The 26,430-nt window shown below is 42.6% G+C and overlaps 1 protein-coding gene across 9 annotated transcripts in view; it reads left to right on the top strand.

Moving 5' to 3' along the window:
* Positions 1 to 26,430, top strand: part of SEC22C (SEC22 homolog C, vesicle trafficking protein) — a 55,296-nt gene that overhangs the window by 15,107 nt on the left and 13,759 nt on the right. For 6 of the 9 annotated variants that reach the window (XM_045005083.1, XM_045005085.1, XM_045005087.1 and 3 more), the window contains 3 exons: positions 1,763 to 1,881; positions 2,558 to 2,623; positions 6,765 to 9,354. In XM_045005083.1, the coding sequence (XP_044861018.1) occupies positions 1,763 to 1,881; positions 2,558 to 2,623; positions 6,765 to 6,965 (386 nt within the window). In that variant the 3' untranslated portion in view covers positions 6,966 to 9,354. Of the gene's footprint in view, positions 1 to 1,762; positions 1,882 to 2,557; positions 2,624 to 6,764; positions 9,355 to 15,196; positions 15,292 to 16,232; positions 16,284 to 26,430 lie in introns of those variants that run through there. The other 3 variants (XM_045005089.1, XM_045005091.1, XM_045005090.1) reach the window with 3 other exon arrangements.

Below are 26,430 nucleotides of genomic sequence, written 5' to 3'. Positions count from 1 at the left end.
TTTGAGGTGGAGTAAGATTACTTCTGTTTCTGAGGCCCTTCCAATTAAGGAATTGCTGCCTCTTAACTCCTTGCTCTTGTGTGTTTAAGTCTGATATTAACAAAGTTAATATTTAAACTTATTGTTTGTATAGATTTATATAATGCTTAAATATGACTTGGGTATTCTGTATTTTTCATGATTGCAGTTCTGTCCTCTGCTGCTTTATAAATACGTTTCTAGCCCTTATGGGGATATGGAAAACTTTGTCTATTTTGTTTAGTCTTCCTGAAGCTGCAATGAGCATAAAATGGTGCTCCACATTATCTTCCCTGCTTGTAGGCTCTTTGCTACCTTAGCAATGCAAAGATGCTGGAATCCAGCTGCTGAACTGAGACCCTACTTGGTAGAGAGGAATTCTCAGATGGCATAAAAGCTAGTGGAGCTACCTCCTGTGCCAGCTGCCTCTGTCCTCCTCTCCTCCAGGCATGAGTGGCTGGTGAGGGTGCAGTGTGGAGCTCCTCTATGCTACACAGTCTGGGGATAACAGCCAGCTACTGGCTATATCTGGGCTGAGGCCAGAACATCGTAAGAATGGGGGAGACTCCTTGATGACCCTTCTCTTCTTTCTTGCATCTAGTGGATCTTGGTGTTAGAGAGAATTGGAGCCCAATATCTGAGGTGTGAACTTAGCCAACTCATCTCAGTGCAGGAGTTCCTTCTGAAGCCTAAGGGCAAGTTAATGTTGGCAGATAAGGTGCTTAAACCATCGATGTTGCATGTGGGTACCAGCAGTGCAGCTGTTGAGGGTTTGCTGGGATCAGGAACTAAAGCTAGGTCTACACATCACACCACTTTTCGTGAAGCTGTGCAGTGCAGAGTGGACACGGTGTGCTTTTCACTGCAGTGAAAGTCGGGCAGAGGGCAGGCAGTGTGGAAAGACTTCAGCTGCTCCCTGTTGCCAGAGCCTTTCACTGCAGGGAGGAAGTACTCTGGAAAGGAGGAGCAGTGGGGAAATGCTGAGCCTTTTCTCTTCTGCTGGAGCCTTTCCCTGCAGTGTGGAAGGGCTCCGCAGCGGGATGCTGCAGTGTAGATGGGAGGCACAGCTTGGGCCAGTAGAGAACATATCTATGCTGCTATAGATACCTGTGCTGGAAGGCCTATACAGGTATGTATACTACACACCACCAAAAGAATCCTGCAGTGTAGATGCACCCTAAGAGTTAAAGCCCCTTTCCATCCCTATGTGTAAAGTTATCTCTGCCTGCAAGGAGCAGCATAGAGGAGATACTTCTCCTCTCCAGTGTCAAAAGCTGTAACTGCTTCTTGGGTGCCAGAACTGTAAGCCACCTGCCATGAATTCTGGATGCCAAAACCTCCGGCTTTTCTGCTGACAAGGAAGTGCAGGATCTTCAATACAAAAATCTGTAGCATGCTGGCAATTGAAAATTTAGGTGTGGCATAAAATAAGTGACACAATATCCAGATGCATAATGCAAATGCTAATGGACTAATCTTATCATTCAGTCCATTAAAAATCACTTCAGCTTATTGGTAGCTGCTATAGAATTTCCAGGTGCCCTGAGAACTCAGCAATGCAGTGCAACAGAAACTCTGGGCGTCTTGGCACAAAACTAAAGTCCATCTTGCCAGAGAGTACACAAGGCCTTGAATATACAACCCACAATTCGACTGAATTTGAGTTACCTTATGAAAAAGGAATGAAGTAATTGGAATTAATTTTCAATAGTATCTCTCTTTTTTTTTTTTTTTTTATCTGAAGCCCCTATCTACAGAATGCAACCTGTGACTCCTTTGGGGATTCTGTCCCTTGTTCTCAACATCATGTGCGGGGCATTGAACCTCATTCGAGGAGTTCATCTAGCGGAGTATTCTTTTCAGGTAACCTTTTATTGACTTTTGAGTTGTACTGTGGGGGCAGGGAGGGGAGGATTAGAGTTATACAGGTATCAGATCATCAGTGGCTATTGCACACCATAGCTTTTCAAGTTATGCTTTGTTTATCCGGAGAGCATTATTCACATGAATGAATATACTTCATGCACTCTGATCTGTCAGAGCCTGAATTTTTTGAGCTTCAGGGCATGTTGCAAAATCTTTTTTCCCTGGAGGGAGTGGAGTGATGTAGTTCATTTGAAAGGTGGAGGAGAATCTTACTTTTGACATCCTGGAAGGGTTTTATGTGGACATACTGTCCCACTTTAAAATGTCTGTTTTGATAAATTGCATGTGTTTCTTCAGATAGTGCATTTTTATACCATTTAGAAAATGTATTGTGGAATCAGCATAAAGTACCTCTTTTAAAAAAAAGTCTAAATCAGTTAGTGTTTCGCAGTTTTTATTTTGTGGCATAAATTGATCCATACATCTCAATTTCTGGTATTTTGTTCAATGAAATTTTGTTTGATTTAACTCCAGTCCGACTTTGTATTCTGAAATTATGATATTCTCATTCTACTGTGGTACTAAGTACTTCTATAAAATGTCAAGCAGCACTTTTTGCATCAACTAAAACTCAGTAACTCTTAAATTCTTCTTTGTTATCTTCCCCAAACAGGAAGACTACGAGGGAATTGGAAATGTAATAGCATTTCTCCTTTCTTTTCTAGCCTGCATTTTTCAGGTATGATCAATTTAGCTATTGTGCTCTGGCACTCTTCCTGCATTTTTCATCTACTGCGCTGCATCTAACAAACATTTGTTGAGTACGATCAATGAGCAGAATAGGAGACTCAGAAGCACATTGGCTGTTCACTGAGTGAAATTCTGCGTTTGGATGCATACATGACACAGGAGCAAAAATTGGCCATTGGGTAGATTCAGTTTACAAATGGAGCCTTCACACTTCTAACCCATTATGCACCTATTGACAAATCGCTCCTCTCAACCCCTCAGCTGTAGGTTTATCTATCCTCTTCATTGTACAGATATCTCAAGAACTATTCTGGTTTAAAGTAGCCCCAACACAAACCACTAATTAAATGAAAACTCCCCAAAACAGCAATAGATATGCTTTGTGCTATTCCAGCATTGTAGCGTTTTCTTTAAACCGCTTGAAAAAGCGAGGCCATACAAACTTCAAAAGCCTTGAGCCATAGTTTTAATTATATTAACTAGTTTTAAAACTCTTTCACACTTAAACGTTTTCTAAAGAGAATCTTTAAGATACTATAGCACAGTCCTTGTTTTTTCCATTGTTTCATTGCCATAATGTATAGTGAATCACCAAAATTGTTTGTGAATCTGAGACAAATCCAGGGCCTGCTAAGTTTTATTCTAACTCTGCCATTGACTCAGTGCAGCCTTGAATAAATCTCATAACTTCTCAGCCTTCGTCTTCCTATCTGTAAAATGACAATTATGCGCTGTAGTGGGGTGCTGCAGGGCCCTGTTGGCTCCTGCCCCTGTTGTGCTGACAGTCACTCAGAGACCCTGGGCTTCAGCAACCACTGGTGCCGTTTATTTACAGGTTGTGCTCCCACCATCTTTTCACCATACACCGCTTGGGTTGTAGTGTCTGCACCCAGGAGGGAAGAGCTATTGCTCTGCTTCCACTCCCTTGCTCCTCCTCTTGGCTTCCTTCATCCCAGCCTTTTATATAGCCCCGGGATAATTGGGCGGGCAGCTGTCTCCCAGTTAGTTGCAGGTTTTCTCTAGCCAGCTCCAGTTTACTTCCCTTAATGGGGGCTGGTGTGACAGAGGGCTGAGCCAGCAGTTCTTGCCCAACACCCTGCCACGTGCACATCTGTTTACAAAATAGCTTTTATGTCACCCAGCTGTGTATTTGACCATTGTTCTTGCATTCAGAATCTCCTCTCTCTTTTTGCCAATAAACAATCCTGAAGTCATATATGAAGATCCTTTTGCATTGCAGTCATGTTGGATATTGCAACGGACTCCTAGTCAGTAGGTAAAAGGAATTGCTAATGTTAATGATGTAACTTACACTGATCTGGCATTTGATGGAGTGGAAAAATATGTTACTGCAATTTAATACTACCTGTGGACCAATTTTGGCATAAACAGGCACAACTCACACAAAGATTTGTAACTTACTTTCTACACATCACTGCTGAACTTGGCTTAGAGACAAATCTCTGTGGGAGTTGGTCCTGTTTCCAGGCTGTTTTAGCATGAGCTTGGCCCAATATCCAACCTACTTCTTTAATAGCATGTGCAGCCCTCATCTCCTCATTCTTTTAAGGTAGCTACCAGATAATTATTCCTTCTTGCATTATTTCAAATGGTAACCAAAACCGCCTTCTCTTCTCTGAGAGCTTTGCAAGAATTTGAGTAATCTTTTGTGCGGTATAGTGGAAGAACAAGCATTCATGTGTGGCATTCCTTAGAGCTTTGGCATATTCATTTTCTAAATTACGTTCTTGATTTTCTGATTCACATGGACACAATGGATGAATGCTCGTGTCTAAACAAGCCAACGTACAAATGAAACAGCAGTCATCCTGATTTCAGGGTCATGTGGTGCTTGAATTGAGCTCAATTATTTGAGGAACTTGGACTTTGCATAACTGGGAAAATGGATTGAAAATGGGCAAAACTACATGCTCCAATTTATTTAAAAATAAGTCTTGAAATTTTAAACTGTATCATCTGGTTTGGCTGGACCACCGTTTTGGGGGGGAAAAAAATCAACATTGCTATTTAGTCTCGTCTTTGGAAACTAACCTTCCTTGCTAAAATAGAGAAATTCTAGACTATAACAAATTAACATTTAAACTATTAAATGCTTTAAAAACCTTGCTGTTTGTCCAGCTCACCCTTTCTTCAAATGAGGAGTTACTTTGGACACGCTCTCAAATCTACAGCGGAAAGAGCCAATATATTTATTGTGTATAAAATGCCATGTTGGTTTCTGCATAATCTAAGGTTTAATCGGAAGACCATGTTGTGTTCTGTCACTACAGCCACTCAATTCCACTGATTTAAGTGAAGTAGCACGAATATGAGGGCAGAATTTGACCCTTGTTAAATAGTAATTACAGGCTTGATACAGTGCATCTTTGCTGTAAAGTGCCAAATGCAGCTCTGTGATAAATGAGTCTTGGCACAGAGATGACTGGTTTCCAAGAGGGGTGAAGTATTATTTCTTCCAGGAGCTGAGGTCTTGGATTTAGGCTAATGCATCATTGCCCTTTAAAAACCTCAAAGTTTTTATAATTGGCATAAAGATCAAGTTCTAAGTGTGAATAAAACTCCAGACCTCTTTCAAAGAACACCTTGCAAAAATGTAAATTAGTAAAGTATCACTTTCAGTATTTGTGTGGTGATTGATATGCTAGAAATATTTAGAAAACTATTTGCCATGTTAGGTTACCCTAGGTTGATAATGAAATGTACCTTTAATATCTGATTTGTGTTTTGTCCAATCACAGAATTTCAGGAACTTAGTATTCTGGGCTTAGTCCTTTATTGTACCACATGGCTTCTAGCTTGGCTTGATTCTCTGACTGTGATTGAAGTTTATTGCCCTTTAAATTCATTGGATTTTTCTGCCAAAATAAGGTGGGAGGCAGTTAAAGTGAAACAACTCCTCGCTCTGGTACACGTGTAACCCATTTTTACTGTGGTTCTCTGTCTACTCTAACGGCTGGACCACTTAGAGGTTTGGATCTGCTGCTGGCTTTGAGATAACAGGGCCTGGGTGTCTTAACTCAGGAAGTAGAGTCTGATGCTTATAGATCCAGAGATCCTACCCTTGGTCCTGACTGCTGGTGACCCACCCCAGGGTGATATATATACATACAATAAGAGAAGTAATCATGTAGCTTATACTATTTTTTGTGCCGTATTTCATAGTAGAAACTTTGTATTTTTTGTGGAGACGTGATCTGCTCCATAACTTGATGCCAGTCAGTTTCACCTTTTTACATAGAGTAGCTCTTTCTTGACTTTCCTAACTTCTCACCTGAGAGTGGAAAATGCTAATAAACATTGTGTTTTGGGCTCTTTGCCCTCTTAAATTATGGCAGAACAGCGCCATGAAGTGACCCTGCATAATCATACTCGGTGCTAAGTGCTGTGTATTTAGCAATCCCACTTGTCACCAGCAAGGTTTGAACCCAGGACCTCCAGCAGACTAAAGCGTGAGTCTTGACTGCTTGAGCTAAACAAGTAACTCCTCTAGCTGGCGCACGTAATAGGCTCTTACCCTGTTATGTGGACCAACCACTATAGGAGGACACTTAAAATATACTGAACCAGTGGACTGTACCTGCACTGGGAATTTTTTGGTTTGTTTTGTTTAAATCTTGCTCTGAGTCTCTTGTTAGAAACTATATATCCTGTAATATTAAAGTGAATTCTGGGATAAAATCGCTGTTAATTTAGCCCTTTATTTATGCCCAGAATAGGTACAGCAGAAGTGAGTATAGGTTTGCCTCGTATCTCCCTGCCGTTGAAGTTCAGCCTTAACCTACAAGGCTCACATCTGAGTCTTAGAACGTAGTTTAGCTTTCATACTTGTTTAATTCTTGCTAATCCTTTCTAGACTATCAACAGGGGTGCCAATTGTGCTGGCGGGTTTCTTTTGTTGTGGATACGATACCTGTTCAGTAGGATCTGGATTGAGGCCACCGATTCACTTCTGTTGGATGGATGGTCTTATAATAGACAAGACTTGAAAAGAGCTTTAAGCTTGTTGTGTGCATCCCTAAATCATAGGTGCCAGTAATTGTAAACTGTGATCCTTGTCTGTATATATTCAGTTTGATGTTGCTAATGTTGTTTCTCTGGTGCTATTCCAGTGTTATTTGTACTTGTTCCACGGTTCATCAAGGAAGATGAAGGCGTTTGTATTGTTTTTCTCCATTTGTCTATGCAACATTTACTTGTATGGATTAAGGAACATCTGGCAAATACTCTTTCACATAGGAGTGGCTTCTCTTTCTTCATATCAGATACTGACAAGGCAACTGATGGAGACACAGCCTGATTTTGGAGTATGAAAACACACGTGGGATTCATCACTCATATTTTAAAAACTCTTGTATTTACTTACACTGGCCAAAAATACTGTGGGGAATATTTAAAAAATGCACAACAGCGGTTATCACGAGGGAGAGATCTTGAAACGAAACAACTCGAAATAAACTGTGCTCTTATAATTAGTGTCAAATAGACCTGCAGGGGATTAGTGGTAGGTCAACTGTGCATTGCAGACCATTTGCAAGCATTTGTAATGGAGGTTCTCACTGCCGTTGAGACTCTTCAGCATTCAATCATTTCAGTGTACTCCTTGACTAACACCAAACAGTCAATCTCTCTTCATTTGTCTCATTTGCTTTGCAACAGTTCACTATTTCACTGTGTTGCCCTGGGAGTTTGACAGAAAACATTGAAATTGTACGTTAAAAACAAGATTATTATCCCCAGTTTTAATCAGTGGTTAGTACTTTCATCTATAGATCTCAAGTTGCTTGACAGATGTAAGCTAAGGAGGCGTTTGCCATAATTAGTCCTTAATTGGTGGGGAAAAATGCTTTTAGTAGGATTACCCTGACGATCCTACTAAGGTTAAATAGAATTATAGGGGTCTGAAGAAAAGAAAAGGGCAGGGTCCCTTTTAAAACCATAAAGGATGTAAAATGTCTCTTGAGTAAACTGTACATCTTAATTGTTGGTAGGGTGTGAGCTCATTGGGAAATTATCAGTAAGTTTGAAGCTGCATAAACCAAACCAAGAAAACACACAACTGACCTTTCAGTCCAAGTGGCCTTTATTTCCCTGTTGAAGATCACATTGTTTGAAAGGGTAATAATATGTTTGGCTTATACAGATAAATAAGCTTGGAAGATGTATTTTGTGACAACCCAATAAGTTTTTTCCACCTTTCAAAAGATACATTATTAGCGATTAGAAATTCATTCCTCATCCTGGAAAGCAAGAGCAGGTTCTCTTTATTTTACATTTAAGCTCTCATGCGAAGGTTAATTTATGAGCATGCACTTTTGAATATAGTCATTAGGAGCTGAATTTGTCCACCTCTGCTGCAGTGTCTATTCTGGTATTTAATGTGCTGAAGTATATACTGACATTTAAAATGTATATGAACACCTTTTTTGATACTTTTTTGGTAAGTTGTTTCTGTATAAGAGTGTCTAATATTTTGATGCAGCTGTCTTTTGGAGGGTTAGTGGAGAATCATGAAACTGAGAAATTACAGGAAGCTTGTAGGTGTAATATTGTGGAGGTACCTTCTTAATTTTTTCTCACTTAACCATTTTATGCTAGCCCCATGTATTATGTAGAATTTCATCCCCTCGCTGAGGAATTGTTTTTTCACTTAATGTCTCTACCTTTCATGGTTGCAAAGAGATTAAATTGATGGAGAGTTTCCTTCCTGGCTCTGTAGGCAGCTTAAATGTTACTCAGTATTATCTATTTCACTACTGACTATTATAGCAGGAACATCCGGCTAATATTTTAAACCACATTCCCACACATTGTGTGCTAAAAGCCCTAACAACTGACTGTCCAGCTGCCGAAACCTCCATCTTCCTCTGACAACTTGTGTAATGAAACTCTGTGCAGGCAATGCATAAATCCGTACATAAAGACTTAAGTGATTGGATATTGCATTGATGTCTGCTGTTCTCAATAGTACAGCCTTTACTGTACCTTTACTGTACAGTGAAATAGAAGAATCATTTGCTGTGTTTTTGGGACATGGAAAGGCACTGTGTTGTAGAGGAAACTGAGCTGAAATTCCAGGGGTAAATAAACTTTAAAAAGGGAAAAATAGATAAGAAGGAAAGGGATAAAATGAAACATCAGAAACAGCGGTGGGGAGAAACCTAGAGACCAGTGGAAACTTTAACTTGATGGGAGATAGTAAATTGGATGTGAAATTGCAAGATGATATGGCAGCCAAAAAGGCCCTATAATTGTAGGCTGCATGGGGCATGTCTCAGAGCAGGGAAGGATCATAATCCTTCATACAGCTTGGATGCAAGCATTCATGGAATTATTTCATTCAGTTCCAGATATCCGTACCAAAGACAGACACTGAAGGGAGTCCACAGAGGACTGTCCAGGTATTGATATTTGAAGAGAAAAGGGAAAGTCACTGCTTAGCATAGTAACGAAAGAGGTCGACCTTTCTTGATGTTTGTCCTTCAGATATTGGGTCAGATGAGAAAGAAGTTGGGGCACAAGGAGGCATAACTAAGGGTAATCGAATGAAACTGAGGAAAGGGAACATTTAGGTTGACTTTAGCAAAGCTTTTGATATAGACTCCCACAGTATTCTTGCCAGCAAGTTAAAGAAGTATAGTCCACTGAATGAGTGGACTATAAGGTGGATAGAAAGCTGGCTAGATCGTCGGGCTCAATGGGTAGTGATCAATGGCTTCATGTCTAGTTGGCAGCTGGTATCAAGTGGAGTGCCCCAAGGGTCAGTGCTGGGGCCAGTATTGTTCAATATCTTCATTAATGATCTGGAGGATGGCGTGGACTGCACCCTCAGCAAGTTTGCAGATGACACTAAACTGGGAGGAGTGGTAGATACGCTGGAGGGTAGGGATAGGATACAGAGGGACCTTGACAAACTAGAGGATTGGGCCGAAAGAAATCTGATGAAGTTCAACAAGGACAAGTGTAGAGTCCTGCACTTAGGAAGGAAGAATCCCATGCACTGCTACAGACTAGGGACCGAATGGCTAGGCAGCAGTTCTGCAGAAAAGGACTTAGGGATTACAGTGGACGAGAAGCTGGATATGAGTCAACAGTGTGCCCTTCTTGCCAAGAAGGCTAACGGCATTTTGGGTCGTATACGTAGGGGCATTGCTAGCAGATCAAGGGACGTGATCATTCCCCTCTAGTTGCCATTGGTGAAGCCTCATCTGGAGTACTGTGTCCAATTTTCGGCCCCACACTACAGGAAGGATGTGGGAAAATTGGAAAGAGTCCAGCAGAGAGCAACAAAAATGATTAGGGGGCTGGAGCACATGACTTATGAGGAGAGGCTGATAGAACTAGGATTGTTTAGTCTGCAGAAGAGAAGAATGAGGGGGGATTTGATAGCTGCTTTCAGTTACCTGAAAGGGGGTTCCAAAGAGAATGGATCTAGACTGTTCTCAGTGGAAGCAGGTGACAGAACAAGGAGTAATGGTCTCAAGTTGCAGTGGGGGAGGTTTAAGTTGGATATTAGGAAAAGCTTTTTCACTAGGAGGATGGTGAAGTACTGGAATGGGTTACCTAGGGAGGTGGTGGAATCTCCTTCCTTAGAGGTTTTTAAGGTCAGGCTTGACAAAGCCCTGGCTGGGATGATTTAGTTGGGAATTGATCCTGCTTTGAGCAGGGGGTTGGACTAGATGACTTCCTGAGGTCCCTTCCAACCCTGATATTCTATAAAAACTGCTTGATACTAAGATCTATTAAACTGTGTGGAATAGGCTAAGGCAGCAGTTCCCAGACTTCATCATTAACATAATATTTGCTTACAAATTTGATGTTTGAAGTACCACTTTCAAATTTTTCCTTTTTTATTTTAGGATTTAATTGGTTTTTAATATTTCTGAACTCATGAATGCCCAAGGAAGCCTAAAATTATAATCTCCTTTTTAAACATTTCAAGTTTTTTATCAGTGAATCAAAAAGCACAATGAAACAGCAATTGGTGTCTTTTTTTGTATTACTCAAATGACAAGGGACAATTAAATGTCAAGTGACATGTTGTCGTAGCTCTATCTGCCGCTAAGCTATATCAAGGCCTGACTTTTTAATATATCAATTCAAAGTTCCTCCTCATTCTTATCTGGACTATTGTTGAACGTGGGCCAAAGTTCTTTACTTACATTTTGACAATATTTAAAATAAGAGCTAATCAAAATGTTTTGCATTTTCTGATAAAAATATAAAAGTACCATTAATGAGAAGGGTGTTCTTGCTTCGCAGATCATGGTTGCTTTGTGTCAGGTAAGATTTTGCTGAGCTTCAGCTGAAGGTCTGGTCCTGCAGACCTAAGTTTCATCTTGCACTTCTTTTTTTAATGGTGATCAGGGCAGAAATCCAGATCTGTCAGGGAAACCATTCTTAACATTCAGCCCAGTAGCACTTGTAACATATTCTGTTCATATGAACGGAGGTCTTATTGGAAAATAAGCCACAAAGATGACTAAGAGTAAACTTGTTTTTTAATAATCTGTTTTCTAAATTTCCATACTAGGCTCTGCCTTGCTGAGGTTATAGGACATGGTGCGTATACCTCTGGCTAGTCATCTAGGCACTCGTAACCAGGTGGCAGCGCATTGACTTAAATAGGGAAGGCTGTTTCTGCTAGGCAAAGGGGTAGGAGATTTACTTTGTACATGGACAAACCATTGTGGGGAGTAACCTTAATGACAGGATCTGATTTCTATGTCTCTCATGCACCCTGATCCTGGTAGTGTTGTACTTGTCTCCACTAAACGTATTTGAATAAAGCTAGTCTTGCATAGACTTGGGCATCTAGAACACTTAGGTACATCAACATTACTGTCTGGAGCTGTGAATTCCAGCGCAGGGAGGACATACCCGCAGTAGCTCTCATTCAGCTGGCATGCATAGCCCAGGTGTTACAAGTGATGGGAGGGCTAGCTGCCTTGAGTACATCCCGTCCGAGACGCTGAGTTTAAGGATAACGAAATGAATCACTGGATTTGCCTACTGGAAGGATCATCCAACCCCAGAATCTTTAGGAAAGCAATACAGCAAAATCTCTCAATACGACGTCTGCCTGTCCCATTGGATCCTATGTCTGGTGCATGGACAAACACCTGGTAGAGATTTGTTACAAAGGAAGCAGGATTGGCAGGGAACCATTCACAGAGAGATTTGGTTCTATAATGTGGGTAAACCTGCCTAGAAAATCCATGTTAGGGAACATACATTTAGCAATGTACGTCCATTAATATCTGAACACTTCTTCCAGCTTGGGTTGTGATTCAGAGACCAAGGAGAGGTCAAGTTAAGCACTGACTGTCCTACTTTTTTTTTTTCCTGTAAATGTTTACACTGGCTTCTTGGTATGTTAATTCTGTGCACAGAGTGTGTATAATATGTTTAAACTTTCTTTTGCTAAAACAGGAAAAGAGATAAGTTTACATTTGAGTCCTTCAGGATTTAATAAAATGAGCGTTTTACTGTTTGAGAACAGAAAATCTGGATCAGAACACTAGGATTGTGCTTGTATTGAATCAAATCTTTTTAAAAGGAATCAATTTTTTTGTCAGAACCTTAGACCATTTAAAATAGTTTGTTTATCCACTTAATTCTCACTTCCAATTTTCACCTTAAGTCCCTTGGAAACTCTGTTCATCTAGAAATACAACACAAGAAAATAGGCCAAGAGTAAACCTTCTTTACAGTTAAAATATTGAGAGTGCTTTGCCAATTTATGAAATATTGACCCATTCTCCCCTGCCTTTTTTAACCAAAGATCTGTTAAGGTTTCTTGAAAGGCTGGCTGGTACCTTTTTTAAAAAAAACACTTTTGCACTGCATTAACAATTGAACCTGTGTATATGTATGTAAAGTCATTTTTTGCACGTGTGTGTATATATGTACATATCTAATATGATTAGAGTAAAAAATAAATGACTTTTTATAATGGCTGTGTTCATTTATATCTTCAGAAATTAGTGAAACACATCAAACAGGATAAACAAGCTTTTCATCAATGTTGCATCATAAAATATAAATATACATACCAAACTCTTGACATACATACTGAAGGCTGGAAAATATATCTTGAGAATAACTTGGAGAGAAGTTGAGCTTATTTAACAAATACATTTTAAATCCAATCTGGTTCAAATGTTGCCCTGACACTTGCTGGGCAATCTGTGTGGGCTCTGTTTTTCAGAGAGAGAAATGTCTGCATGTAGTCATGATGGGCTGCTTCAGTGATATGTTACACCCTCTAAAAGCTGCCCTTCAGAGTGATGGATGCTCATCCCTGGGGCTGTTTAAAATTGGACTGCACAAAGCACTAACAAGATCTATCTGATCTTGCGACCTATTCTGTTATTTAGGACCCAAAGCAACTAATTGGAACTGCATCTGTGGTGCAGAGCAGCAGCCAATCTTTAGCTAAGGTCACATCAAAATAAGTTTTTTTTGTTTTTGTTTTTTAAAGACAATGGAATTGTTAAATTCCGCACAAAGGAGACCTTTTTTTGTCTCATTAGAAAGATGTGCCCATAATTTAGTACACTGAATTTCATTTTTTAAGACAAGTCAGACTCCTTTTAGATCACTTGGTGACTGTGTAAGGGAGTTGGGGTGATTTAATTTGAGCCATAAGTGTAACTTGAATTTTCTTACACTCTCCTGTTAGCTTTTTATCCTACACTCCTCTCTTCCATCCCCTTAGCAAGAACCTTATATCAACCTAGGTTTCCTTAGAAGCAGTGATCCAAAGGTGATAGGTCTAAGTTACTGAGTCCTGTGCCCATTTTCCAATGTGTAAATATAAGGTGTTTTCTAAATTCAAGGCCTTGCCTTCGCTAGGAGAAAAGGTGTGTTTAACCCTTTAAAAACCTAGTGTAGACAAGGAAAGTTGTAGTTTTAACAACTCTTAGCTGGTCAAGGTAAACCCTAGGCTCCCTGATAGCGTTTTTTTGTGGTCAGCTAACAATTTTTGTTAAAATACAACTGCCTTTTCTACTCTAGGTTGTTAATGCATGTTAAAAATCGGCCCTTTTCCTAGTGTAAACATGACCCAAGTTGATGTGGGAAACCATGTGGGTGACTGGGCAACAAAATGGCAGATGAAATTCAGTGTGGATAAATACAAAGTAATACATGTTGGAAAACATAATCCCAACTATACATATAAAATGATGGGGTCTAAATTAGCTGTTACCACTCGAGAGAGATTTTGGAGTCATTGTCGATAGTTCACTGAAAATATCCACTCAGTACGCAGCAACAATTAAAAAAAAAAAAAAAACAAGGTTGGGAATCATTAGGCAAGGGATAGAAAAGACAGAAAATATTATATTGCCTCTATATAAATCCATGGTACTCCCACATCTTGAATATTGAGTGCAGATCTGGTCTTGCCCATCTCAAAAGAAATTGGAATAGGAAAAGGTACAGAAAAGAGCAACAAACATGTTTAGGGGTATGGGACAGCTTCCGTAGGAAGAGAAATTAATAAGACTGGGACTCTTCAGCTTGGAAAAGAGACAACTTTGGGGGTATACGATAGGGGTCTATAAAATCATGACTGGTGTGGAGACAGTAAACAAGGAAGTGTTTACTCACATAACACAAGAACTAGGGGGCACCAAATGAAATTAATAGGCAGATTTAAAACAAATGGAAGTATTTTTTCACACAACACAGTGTCAACCTGTGGAACTCTTTGCTAGAGGATGTTGTGAAGGCCAAGACTGTACCAGGGTTCAAAAAAGAACTAGGTAAATTCAAGGAGGATAAGTCCATCAATGGCGATGGGCAGGGATGGTGTCCCTAGCCTCTGTCAGAAGCTGGGAATGGGCATCAGGCAATGGATGATTTGATGATTACCTGTTCATTCCCTGTGAAGCGCCTGGCATTGACTACTGTCGGAAGACAGGATACTGGGCTAGATGGGCCTTTGGTCTGATCCAGTAGAGCTATTCTTATGTTCTTATACCCATAAATGCACTGAAAGAGCCAGGTTACTGCAATTTCAACTCTAGCTTCACTTTTGAATGTACCCTAGTGTAGTAAGGAATGGTGTCCATAGACTGATTGTTTGTCAGAGGGTGGAGCTAGATGGCAGGAGAGAGATCACTTGATCATTACCCGTTAGGTTCACTCCCTCTGGGGCACCTGGCACTGGCCACTGTCGGAATACAGGATACTGGGCTAGATGGACCTTTGGTCTGACCCAGTACAGCCGTTCTTAGGTTCTTATGTTCTTATTTATCTTCAAAAGTTGAAGGGCTGAGTCAGCCTTGCTGAGATGCTAACTAGCGGTGCTGGAGTGTATAGATATTTCCAACCTGAAGCTTAATGGAAGTGTTTCTGCTGTAATGAGGTACAATGTGGTAAAACGTAGCCGGTAACAAGAGAGTCTTATTCTTCTGAACTGCTCCACCCTTAGATTCTATTTTTCTGGTAAATAAAGGACTGCTCAAAGCACGTTTCTTCTTGGGATGCCAAATGGAAAAGAGCAGCTGCTTTGCCCTTTTTTCTTTTCCCTCAGTGTTATGGGAGAAAGCAATTGCATAATGAAGATTCTGAGAAGAGGAGGCAGGAGGATGAGAGGAGCGTCATGCCAAAGGAGGAACAATTCCTCTGGTGACGAAAGTGCAATTTCGTGATAAAGCCTGCACATCTATGCCTTACCCTGGGCGTTTGGCAACTCAACTTCTGTGCTGATGCTTTCCTTTGAATGTGACCAGTTACATCTAGAGCTACGTTTGGAGCAGTAATGGTCACTAGGGAAAGATCAGCTTGGAATGCATCATTTGTTCCTGAGGCAGGTTTGATGAGTGTCCTGGTTAAAAGTGAAAGAATCCTGCCATTATAACAGCCGTTGGTCCTTAAATGGATCACAAACATGGTGGCACACAGCCTGTTTAGGCCCCCAAATTTGTTTCCCTTAAGGGCAAGCAGCAGTGGATACCGTCTTAAGAACTCATCAGTCACTATGCCATAGACCTGCGGTATCCACAGTATGTGCCTGGGGCTGGCAGAGCAGAGAAGTTATTACGCTCCCTGTAGAATAGCCAATGAGTTTTCCATGGTGGCTACTGTTTACAGTATCTCAGAAGATGCCTTTTAATCTATGTCAGAAATGAAAACAGCACGATTGCTGGGAAAATTGGTTAATATGAAAGAGGAAAAGTGACTGGAATGTGGTTGCACTAGCATTTTGCATTTCGAATTTTGTGTCAGAATCTTCAAACTTGAAATGTTTTGACCAGATCGTCAACTGGTAGAAATCATGAAACAATGGATGGACATGTATATAATATTTTCCATTGTCAAGTATTTTATTACGAATTTGAAAACTGACAACCAACTATCCAGCCCGGGGAGGGGTGGTGGTGGGACTGCAGACACACGACTTGTAAAAATTGGGATGACTTTTTCATATTTGAAAAACTGAATTTTGGGATTTGCAGACCAGTTTTCATGCTTAGGTTTTTCATATCTGATTCTTAGACCCAAAAGCTGCACTTTTAATTTTCACTGTGTGTTTTTTTTAGAATGTCTTTTTTACATTTGCTTTTCAGGTAAAGAGGAACACTAGTTTTGGATACTTGAAACAGACAATTTTGAATAATTAAATGGTGAAAACTCTGATTTCTGTTACTACTAAGAATAAAAAGTAATCAAAACACAGGACCATGCCTAATTACATTTGGTAGAATAAAAGTCATTCTATATCAGAGGAGGTGAGAAGGAGCAGAGAAGATAGAGGGACTGAAATAATGGCTATTAAAATGTAAAGCAGTAGTCAGCATAGCACGGCACAAGTTTAGAGAGAGCGGCTGAGATTCATTATTTCATTACACAATGAAATATATTAACATACAAAATCCTTTCTTTCAAGGGCTCCGGTGTGGAACAGTTAAAAAAAAAAAAGCAATTATGCAAAAAGTTCAGCTATGGAATATATTAGCGCACATAAATATGTATTAGGCCAGCCAATCAAAGAGCCCTGTCCTGTGCGGTGCTGAACTCCATCAACTCCCACTGACTTGACTGAAAGTTGGGTGTGCTGAGTCCCAGGCAGGATCAGACCTGAACAATCTACACTTGCCTGATGGCGAAGGCCAAAAAAGTCTTTCAGTTCATGCAGCCCATTCAGATGTGGGAGTGCAGGATGTGTGACCTGCCATTCCCCATTGCTTCCAGCACTCAAGACACACGGTTGCTGGGATGGGCATACCCTCTGGGTGTGGAATTCCCATTGATTCCAATCGCAGATGGAAGCTGGGAGGTCTTAGCAGAGTGGACCCTATGTATCCTAAATAAGCATCTGTTTTACATGTTCAGCCATCTCTTAAAGGTATATAACCATTATTCATGTAATATCCATCCGGGTACTTCTATGGCTCTTATCACCAGCTCTGAGCACCTACGTTTATGTTATGGTAACATCCAGAGTCCCTAGTAAAATCTGCAGTCCCATGGTGCTAGGTATTGTAGAAATATTGAGGCAGACTCTGCAGAGCTTAAATCTGCGAAGGAGGAAAAAGTAAATATTCCCAGTAATATTAGGCCACTCTGTGAGAGAGATTTTGGTCTGAGAAGTTTGTGTCTTAACAGCATGGAATTCCCTTCCAGAGGTGGAATCCCTCATTCATAGTATTGCAATATTAATTTATTTACTAAATTCTGTGCTGCTTTATGACGATCCAACTTCCAATTGTGCCTTCCCATCCCCCGGTGCAGTGTATTCTTTGTCTTTGGCCCTTGGAGGTCAGGACCACGGTTTCCTCTATAACCTGGGTTGGGCAGAACAGTCAGTGTCTGACAAATGATATGATGCCCATTCCATGTGATCTCTCAGTGACTTGCTAGTGCAGAACTGAGTCCATCACGCTGTATGCAGTGTTGTTGGTTGTTCCCAAGATATTAGACAAGGTGGGTGAGGTCATATCTTTAATTGGACCAACTTCTGTGTGTGAGAGAGACAAGCTTACTGTCCAGTTAAAGATATGACCTCACCCACCTTGTCTCCCTAATCCAGCAAGCTGTTAGACCTGGGCGCCTTATTTATTCCAGCCGGTCTTGCAGCATTTAAAGTTCTATTTCTTATTAGCTCTCTACACAGTCTTATGCCCTGATCTGCATAACCAAGCCTTTGCACTCACATGGGGCCCGTGATGTCAGTGGTTTCCACAGAGGGGCTCTCCTGCATGGAACTCATTCCTGCATCAGTGCCATAAATTGTGCGGTGGGGATTGGGCTCATTAGAGGGCCAACTTCCAGGGCACCTTTCTGCTAATAACTGAAGTCAAGGACACAAACTGCATTGTGTGATGCAGTGATTCAGGCAGGCATCTGCCAGGCAGTGCAGATAAAGCCTTCATCTCAGATTTGTAGGAATTCCTACAGTATTTCCTTTAGTTTATTGTCCATCTCCTTAACCTCCTGTAGGACATTGCATCTGTGTGATGGCGCAGTGGGATGCTGCACACAGGTCTGACAGGAAGGGAAGAAAAAATACCCTATTTAATTTGAAATTTGAAATTTGAGACAAAGCGCAACTGAAGAGTGGGGCCAAAATTTTCAAAAGTGCCAGTGTCTTGGAAACTTGTCACATTTTCAGAAGTGACTTAGGCTCAGATCCACAAAGGTACATGGGTGTCTAACTTCTAATGATTTCAGTGGCAAGTAGGCACTTGAATACCTTTGAGGATCTTGGCCCTATGGCCAGCTTTTCAGAAGTATTTTTGGGTGCCTAAAGCTGTAGGTAAGCACCTGGTGGGCTTTCCAAGAGCAGGGAGTCGACACCTTACCTACTCGCACTTTTGAAAACTCCCAGTGAGTGCCTCTCTGCAGCTTTAGGCACCTGAAGCTACTTTCGAAAATCTGGCCCTGAGGTGCGGAAGCTCCCTGGAAGTCATCAGGTCTTATAGGCTCCTATCTGTCACTTTTGAAAATTGGACTTTGGTTCCTAAGTCACTTAGGTGCGTTTTGGTATTTTCTCCCTCATTCCAGCTCTAGTATAGGAGTTCTAAAGCACTGAGGTAGCTGAATTATTCCTTACATTGCCTCATTTTCTAATGAACGTTTCATGTACATCTATCTTCTTCCTTAAGGAGAACAAATGCTATAAACACACACACACACACGCTTATTGCTAATAAGGCTTACTCCTGCTCCTTTTGGTTCATTAGTGAGGTTTCCATTGACTTCATTAGAAGCAGGGTCACCTTAGATCACTATTAGCTGGTTCCATTGTATTTCACTCCTTGGGTACAGAGACGGTTTCACTAGGAAACGGGGTGCATTTTAAAACGTTAACTAACCCATGTTAACATTATGTCTTACCTTGTCTAGGCTAGGATTTTAACACCTGTGTAAAACACCTTTTCCTAGCGTAGATGTGGCCAAAGTGAAATGTGTTTTGAAGATAGCTCTAGTTACATTTCAGGCTTTTTTAAGTGCCAATCGCTGTTCTAACCACTAAGAGGCGTCAGCGTACAAGCTAATGCTGCATTTCTCAAGCCACTGGGGAATCGGACAGATGGAGAATTATCAGTGGGTCTTTAAAAAAACAACAACCCAAAACCTGCTTATATGAAGCATACGATTTCCCAGATAGATTTTGTTTTGGAGTTTACAAAATATAAAGCACTTCAGCCACATTAAGGGGAACACTCCAGTAAGACAAGTCCACTTACCTAACTGCATTGAGGCAATTTGTCAGACCTAAAAAAATTGCAGCCTCTTTTTGTCCTTTCCCGTTTTGGGTTCTTTGATGAATGGTTGTGCTAAATATTAACCCTCTGGTTCCTGATGATTGGGGCTTTCTAGCTGAGCTCTAAGGACTCAGGAAGGAAATTGATTGTGCTCGAGAAACCACTCCAGTAAGGGGGTATAAATATCGAGGTGCAAAACATATGCCTTAAAAAAAAGTTAACCAGTGTTTGAAAATTTAAGCAAAGCAAAAAGGAAAACGACAGTATTTATGTTTTGGTTCAAGGGCAAAATCAGTGCCTGTACCTTTGATTTTGGTTAACCTGAAGGCAACATGCTTTCCTAGCCAGGACAAGTAAGTCACTTTGTAGCCTAGCGGTTAGCGCACTCCACTTGGACTCAGGAAACCTGGGTTTAATTCCTGACTTGGCCTCAGGCTTCTTGTGTGACCTTGATACCTTGGGCAAATACTATTCTGTGCCTCAGTTCCCCATTTGGGGAACTGACAGGGGTATTATGAGGATGAGCTAATGATAACATATTCTTCCATGCACAAGCTGATTATGTGGTAATACTTAAATGCCTTACAAGTAACATAGGAATAATATTTACTTGCCTTAGAGGGGATGCTGTGTGGCCTAGTGGGTAGAGCACTGCCCTGCCCTGGGACTCAACAGCTGTGGGTTCTATTCCTGGCACTGGCTTGCTCAGCGACCTCAGTCATGTCATTGCTCTGTGGCTTAGTTTCCCCATCTATAAAATGGGGATAATGACACTTGTCTAGCTGTGGAAAGTGCTTTGAGATCTACAGCTGGAAAGTGCTATATAAGAACAAGGTGGTGTTATTAGTTCATTACTATTCCTATTTATCAGTCTGTATGAGGTACTAGCTTAGCTGTTTGTAGAGACTTGGGATACTCAGGAGAAAGGCAGCAGGAGTGAAATCCTGGCCCTCTGAAGTCAGTGGGAATTTTGCCTTTGATTTGAATGGGCCCAGGATGTCACCCAATAAACTTGCAAATGATTACAAATAAAGCTAATGTGAGAGTTAGATAAGAAGTCAATTTTCAGGGGTTTATAGCCCAATCCTTCTGCCACTGAAGATAACGGCAAAACTCCCATTGATGTAGAAGGGAGACAGACCAGCCACACACGCAGTCTCCCCGATCGATCGTGAGGTAGGAACTCACTCCAGCAGAGCAAAAATACAAGGTGAGAAAATCCATTTGCCTCTTGGATGGGCTAAACGGATCCTTCCATCTTCAGAGACAGAGCAAGAGCCCCAGCCCTTTAGCGGAGACCTGTATATAATGCTGGGTGTTTTAGAGAGAACTACAGGGCTTGGCAATGCAACACGGTTTGGCTGCCTTCCAGCTCTTGGATCCTCTCCACCTGCTGCTAATGTTCTTGTGAGGCTCAGGAGCAAGGACTCTTTGTCTTTCTCCAAAAATATTAGGCTTTTATGGAGATTTCTATATATTTTCCTCCCTACTTTTTAAATGAATGAGTGTGTCTTTCCGCCACATCCAGTTGTTTCTGAAGACCCAGCATTCAGCGGGCCTCGAAACTCCTGTTCTTATACTGTGGAAAACGTGGTTCTTCCACCTAAAATTGTCTATTACTGTGTTAAATGCTCTTGGGACTCCAAACTCGAAAGTGGGCTCAGAAAGATCCCGTTCACCATCAATGGCTTTGCATGCTAAGGGTGTGTCTATGCTGCAGTTATAAACCTGCCGCTGGCCTGTGCCGGGCGTGCGGGGCGGGGGCTGAGATGCTGTTTAATTGCGGTGTAGACGTTCAGGTTTGGGTTGGAGCCTGGCTCTAGGACCCGTCCTGGAACAGGGGCTGCAGCCCAAGCCCAAATGTTTACACCACGGTTAAACCACATCAGCTGACACAGGCCCAGTCATGGGGGTCTAATTGCAGAGTGGACATTCCCTAAAGAACTCATCCAAATTCCCCTGACTTCAGTAGGCTTTGGATTAGGTGCTACAGCCCAGATCCTGCAATCAGGTCCCTGGGGAGCTGATTGCAGGAAAAAACCACTCTGCTATTCTGCTTGAGATAGCAACACGCTGAGGAATCCAGTGACCCTCTCGAGGGGGCTGCTGCTTTTCAGGGGGTGGCTAGATCCAGCATGGCCCAGCAGAAGGAGACACGTGTCCCGGCAGCCCACATTCTAAGGACCTCATGCTGCTCCCCTTCCACCAGTGCACCTCCCCTGGCTCCACTGGGGTTACTCCTGATTGACATCAGTGTAAGTGAGAATCACAGAAGTGTAGGACTGGAAGGAACCTCAGTAGGTCTCCTTGTCCAGTCCCCTGCACTCAAGGCAGGGCAACGTAATACTACACCATTCCTCCCAGGTGCTCGTCTAACTCTTCTTAAAAACCTCCAATGATGGAGATTCTCCAGCAGTGTTTCTCAAACGGGGGGCTGCTGGAAGTGGCGCAGGCCAAGGGACTTAGTGGCTGCTGCTTCCAGCAGCCCCCATTGGCCTGAAGGGGCGAACTGCGGCCAGTGGGACCCGCGATCGGCTGGACCTGCGGACAGGGCAGGTAAACAAACCGGCCCGGCCCGCCAGGGGCTTTCCCTGCACAAGCGGCGACCCCAGTTTGAGAAACACTGTTCTACAGCCTCCCTATGCAATTTGTTCTAGTGCGTGACCACCCTGACAGGAAGTTTGTCCTAACATCCATCCTAAACCTCCCATGCTGCAATTTAAGCCCATTGCTTCTTGTCCTAGCCTCCGAGGTTAACGAGAACAATTTTTCACCCTCCTCCTTGTAACAAGAAGAGAATCACGCTGCCCCATAGAAAGTTAGTCCCATCCCGAATAGGATCTGTAGGTATCTTCTGGATTTTCAGAGCTGGATTCTTTGCCTCTGTTCTAGGTCCAGTTGTCAAACTGATAAATCTCCCTAGTGGAGGGGAATTCTCCACTGGCATTTAGCTGGCAGCACTGATTTTTGTGCCATTGCCTGTCTGTCACCGGGTGTAGGGGGTATTTTGGGAATGAGAGGGGTGTGCCAGGGCCTGTAGGGGGCAGAACTCTGCTATTCTAAGCCAATTTGCCATTGGCATATGGTCTCCTACAGAACATAGCTAGCTGTTGTAAGTTAGAGTAGTGCCTAGGCTGCTCTAACTTTTCTTGAGGCTGGGGCAGCTTGAGAACCCAGGTCTGACCCTCTCCTGTCCTGTGCTGAGTAGATCTTGGTGCAGGAGGAAAGCTGGACCGAAATATATGTATTTTTAAAATATACCCTTCACTACTGAGAAATAGCCATCATTAAAAAGCCTCCATTTTGGGAGTAACACACCAAGAACGCTCCCCCCCACCATAGGCTAAATGTCCAGAAAGATGCATTACTATCACATGTAAAACCAGCAACTGTACGTCTGGAATGTCTGTTTATCTACAGAAATTCGACTGGCTGATAATATCATGCCAAAAATCCATACAAGGGATGCAGCAAATAAGAGCATTACAAGCCCTATTTTATTTTTAATTGCAATCAATTCATTTCCTTCTTCAGAATCAATTCATGTTTTTAACAGTTTTTAATTGTAAAAGAAGTTTTGAACAGTTTTCAAGTACATAAATATTTGTTACAAGGAAGAGAGAGAAATATTGTTCTTGTTAACTTCTGAGGATAGGACAAGAAGCAATGGGCTTAAATTGCAGCAAGGGAGATTTAGGTTGGACATTAGGAAAAACTTCCTAACTGTCAGGGTGGTTAAGCACTGGAATAAATTGCCTCGGGAGGTTATGGAATCTCTGTCACTGGAGATTTTTAAGAGCAGGTTGGACAAACACCTGTCAGGGATGGTCTAGATAATACTTAGCCCTGCCTTGAGTGCAGGGGACTAGACTAGAAGACCTCTCGAGGTCCCTTCCAGTCCTCTGATCCTATGTTCTCTGGGCTCCATCCACCAAGGTGACACCCTAACAAACCTAATCGAACCCTAAAAGAGCATAGGACCATCTCACCACCCCAGGCATCCACCTAGGAACTGACCCAAAGTCCACTGAAGGCCACGCTAGCGCTCACAGTGACTTCAGTGGACTTTGGATCAGGCCCATGGTAACTCCCTGGCTACTTTATGGTGTCTTGTGGGGGCAGTCTGTGACTCACATTCTGTGGGAAATCAGTGTCTTCCCTTCGGCTCATGCAGTTCAGTCCAAATCTTGTTACAATAAATTAAGTTGTGGACTTTCCAACTCTCCTCTGGGCTTCTAGGTGCAGTTTGACAAAGGTATTTAGGCTCCAAACATCCATTGAAGTCACTAGATGCTCTGAACACAGCCCTACTCTCCATCCTGTCTCGCCAACACAGAGGTGCTGTCATGGTGCAGTTAGCCAGTTGGACTCCTTGCCTGGGCTTCCGTGGGATCGCAGTGAGGATTAATCAGTGCCACGGACCTGCACTTGGAGCTTGTCTTCACTAGGAAAAACAATGTGCTCTTACCATGTGTTCGCTAGCACGTGGTCACTAACACCAGATAAAAGCCCAGTGAAGACGAGGCGGTTGTAGTTTTAACACGTCAGCAGGTAAACCTTAGGGCAGGGCTTCTCAACCAGGGATACCCAGGGGTCTTCTGGGCGGTTCTTCAACTCATCAAGATATTTGCCTAGTTTTACAACAGCTACATAAAAAGCACTAGCTAAGTCTGGACAAACTAAAATGTCATACAGACAATGACTTGTTTATATTGCTCTCTATATACTATGCACTGAACCGTAAGTACAATATTTACATTCCAATTGATTTATTTTATAATTACATGGTAAAAAAGAGACAGTCAGCAATTTTTCAGTGCTGACATTTGTGTTTCTATGTCTGATTTTGTAAGCAAGTAGTTTTTAAATGAGGTGAAACTGGGGGGTACGCAAGACGAATCAGACTCCTGAAAGAGATACAGTGGTCTGGAAAGGTGGGGTGCCACTGCCCTAGGGTCTCCCCCATTAGAGAACGGCCCTAGGCTTTTTCTCCCCCTGGTGCTCACACAGACTATGAAATATGAGTTGCACACGCACCCTTGAACATCTTCCTTAGAAACTTGGCACATCAGCCAGTTCTAAAATGAGTGCCGTTGTAATTAAAAAAGGAGACATTATTGCTGGCCTAAGCAGTTGTGAGTCAGTGGATCACACGGGACTCATTTATGCATTGGCAATGCCAGCACTGAAATACCAAGCCATCAAAGTAATGGAAAAGTTATCGGGGTGAGTGATTCATCCGCAGAATCTGCTCGAAGGGCTTCAGCTGGGTGATGATCAAATAAACCGGACAAGTCCTAATTAACTCTGGATTTGGTTTGGTTTCGAGGGGTAGGTCGTTATCATTATTGTGAGTCCGCCAGCATGCAGGGGTGTGCTAGGTGCCTTCCAGGACTTAGCCCAGATCTTTAAAGGTACTTTGGTTTTGCTCCATCAGCATTGCAATGCCTAACCCCTCTGGGTAAGTCAACACAGCCAATGGTGGCCAGCCTCTGAGTCCGGGGCGACGGATTCAGGCTCGAAGGGCGTGTGCTGCGGAACTAAAACCAGCAGTGTAGATGTGATGGCTCTGGCTGTGAAGCCAAGGGAGGAGGGGTGAGCGCCACCCTGGCTCTGAGACCTGCTGCCACTCGCTGTGTAGAAGTACCCCCCACCCGGAGGAATGTTCAGCCCCAAGGAAGGTGTCCAAGCTCCCTATACAATGGACGGGGAGAGCTAGGCACCTAGGGAAGGGATTTTCAGAAGCTGGCCAGCTGAGCAGGGGCTAGCCAGGAATGAAATGCCAAGGAGAGGGGCTTTGGTGCCTATGCAGTTTACCCAGAGTGCCCGGCTGATGGGCCAGAGAGAGATGTCTCCTGCCGCGTGGGCTCCCTTCAGTGCTTGATCCAAAGCCCACCGAAGGCAAAGGGAGGCCTTCCAGCGACTTCTGCTTTCGCTCAAGCTGCAGCCGTTCATGGTTTAGTGTCGGCGTTCCCCTGTTCGATCCCTGGCATGTTGCCTGTGAAGAGGAGCGTCTGTCACGCTTAGTCTAGAAGAGACAGCAAAGGGCTGGGGTGGGATGAGGTGTGTGCGGTAAGGGTGTGTGACTCTACACTTCATAAGGGGACAAGTTCTGACTGTTGTTATGTTGGTGGCTTGGGGGAGATGAGATGTGGTCTGTACAGGGGAGGGGAGAGGCAGCAGGAGCCCCAGAGACCATTCTTATTCTGATTTATTGTTATAACATCTAAAGGCCCCATGGTGCATGCACAAACTCATAGTGAAAAAGAACCCGGGCCCCAAAGAACTTACCATCTAAATAGATAAACAGACCCAGGTAATATCCTAAGCCCCATTTTACAGAGGGAGAGTCGAGGAATACAGAGACTAGTGACTCAGCCCAGGTCTACTCTACAAAATTAAGTCAACCTAACTTATGTCGGCATACAGCTACTGCAGTAATTACATCACTTGTGCCTGTCCACGCTACGCTCCTTGTGTTGGCGGTGGGCGTCCTCATTGGGAGCTCTTGTATCGATTGTACTGTCTGTGCAGGGCATTGTGGGACAGCTCCTGAAAGCCAGCAACGGTCAACGTAAGCAACGCAGTGTCTGCCTTGACACCATGTCAACCTAACTACAGCGACCATGGCTCTACGCTGCTCGTGGAGGGGGAGTTATTAAGTTGGTGTAGCTGGGCCGTTACGTCGGCAGGAGCAAAATGTAAGTGTAGACGCTTCCATGGTTAGGTTGACGTAAGCTGCCTTGGGTCGACCTCACTCTGGAGTGTCGACCAGGCCTCAGACAATGAATTTGTGGCAAAACTGGGTATCGAGCCCCAATCTCAGGAGTCTGAGCCTGCCATTTTAACCACAAGGCCAGCCTTTCTCAGGTTCCAAGCTTTGGAAATAATTGGCTTATTGTATGGCAGAAAAGAATATTTCCTGCTTAGAAAACTGATGTTTAAACCATGTCTTTGACTACAAAAAGAAAGTCATTGTGGGCAATAATAAACACCATGCAGCTGCAAAGACAGGGAATCACTGGAAGCAGGGGCATATGCTTCCTTCATAGAAAGA

The sequence above is a fragment of the Mauremys mutica genome, chromosome 2 (genome assembly GCF_020497125.1).
Source record: "Mauremys mutica isolate MM-2020 ecotype Southern chromosome 2, ASM2049712v1, whole genome shotgun sequence".
NCBI classification, from domain to species: domain Eukaryota; kingdom Metazoa; phylum Chordata; order Testudines; family Geoemydidae; genus Mauremys; species Mauremys mutica.
This window is presented reverse-complemented; position numbering and strand designations above follow the sequence as displayed.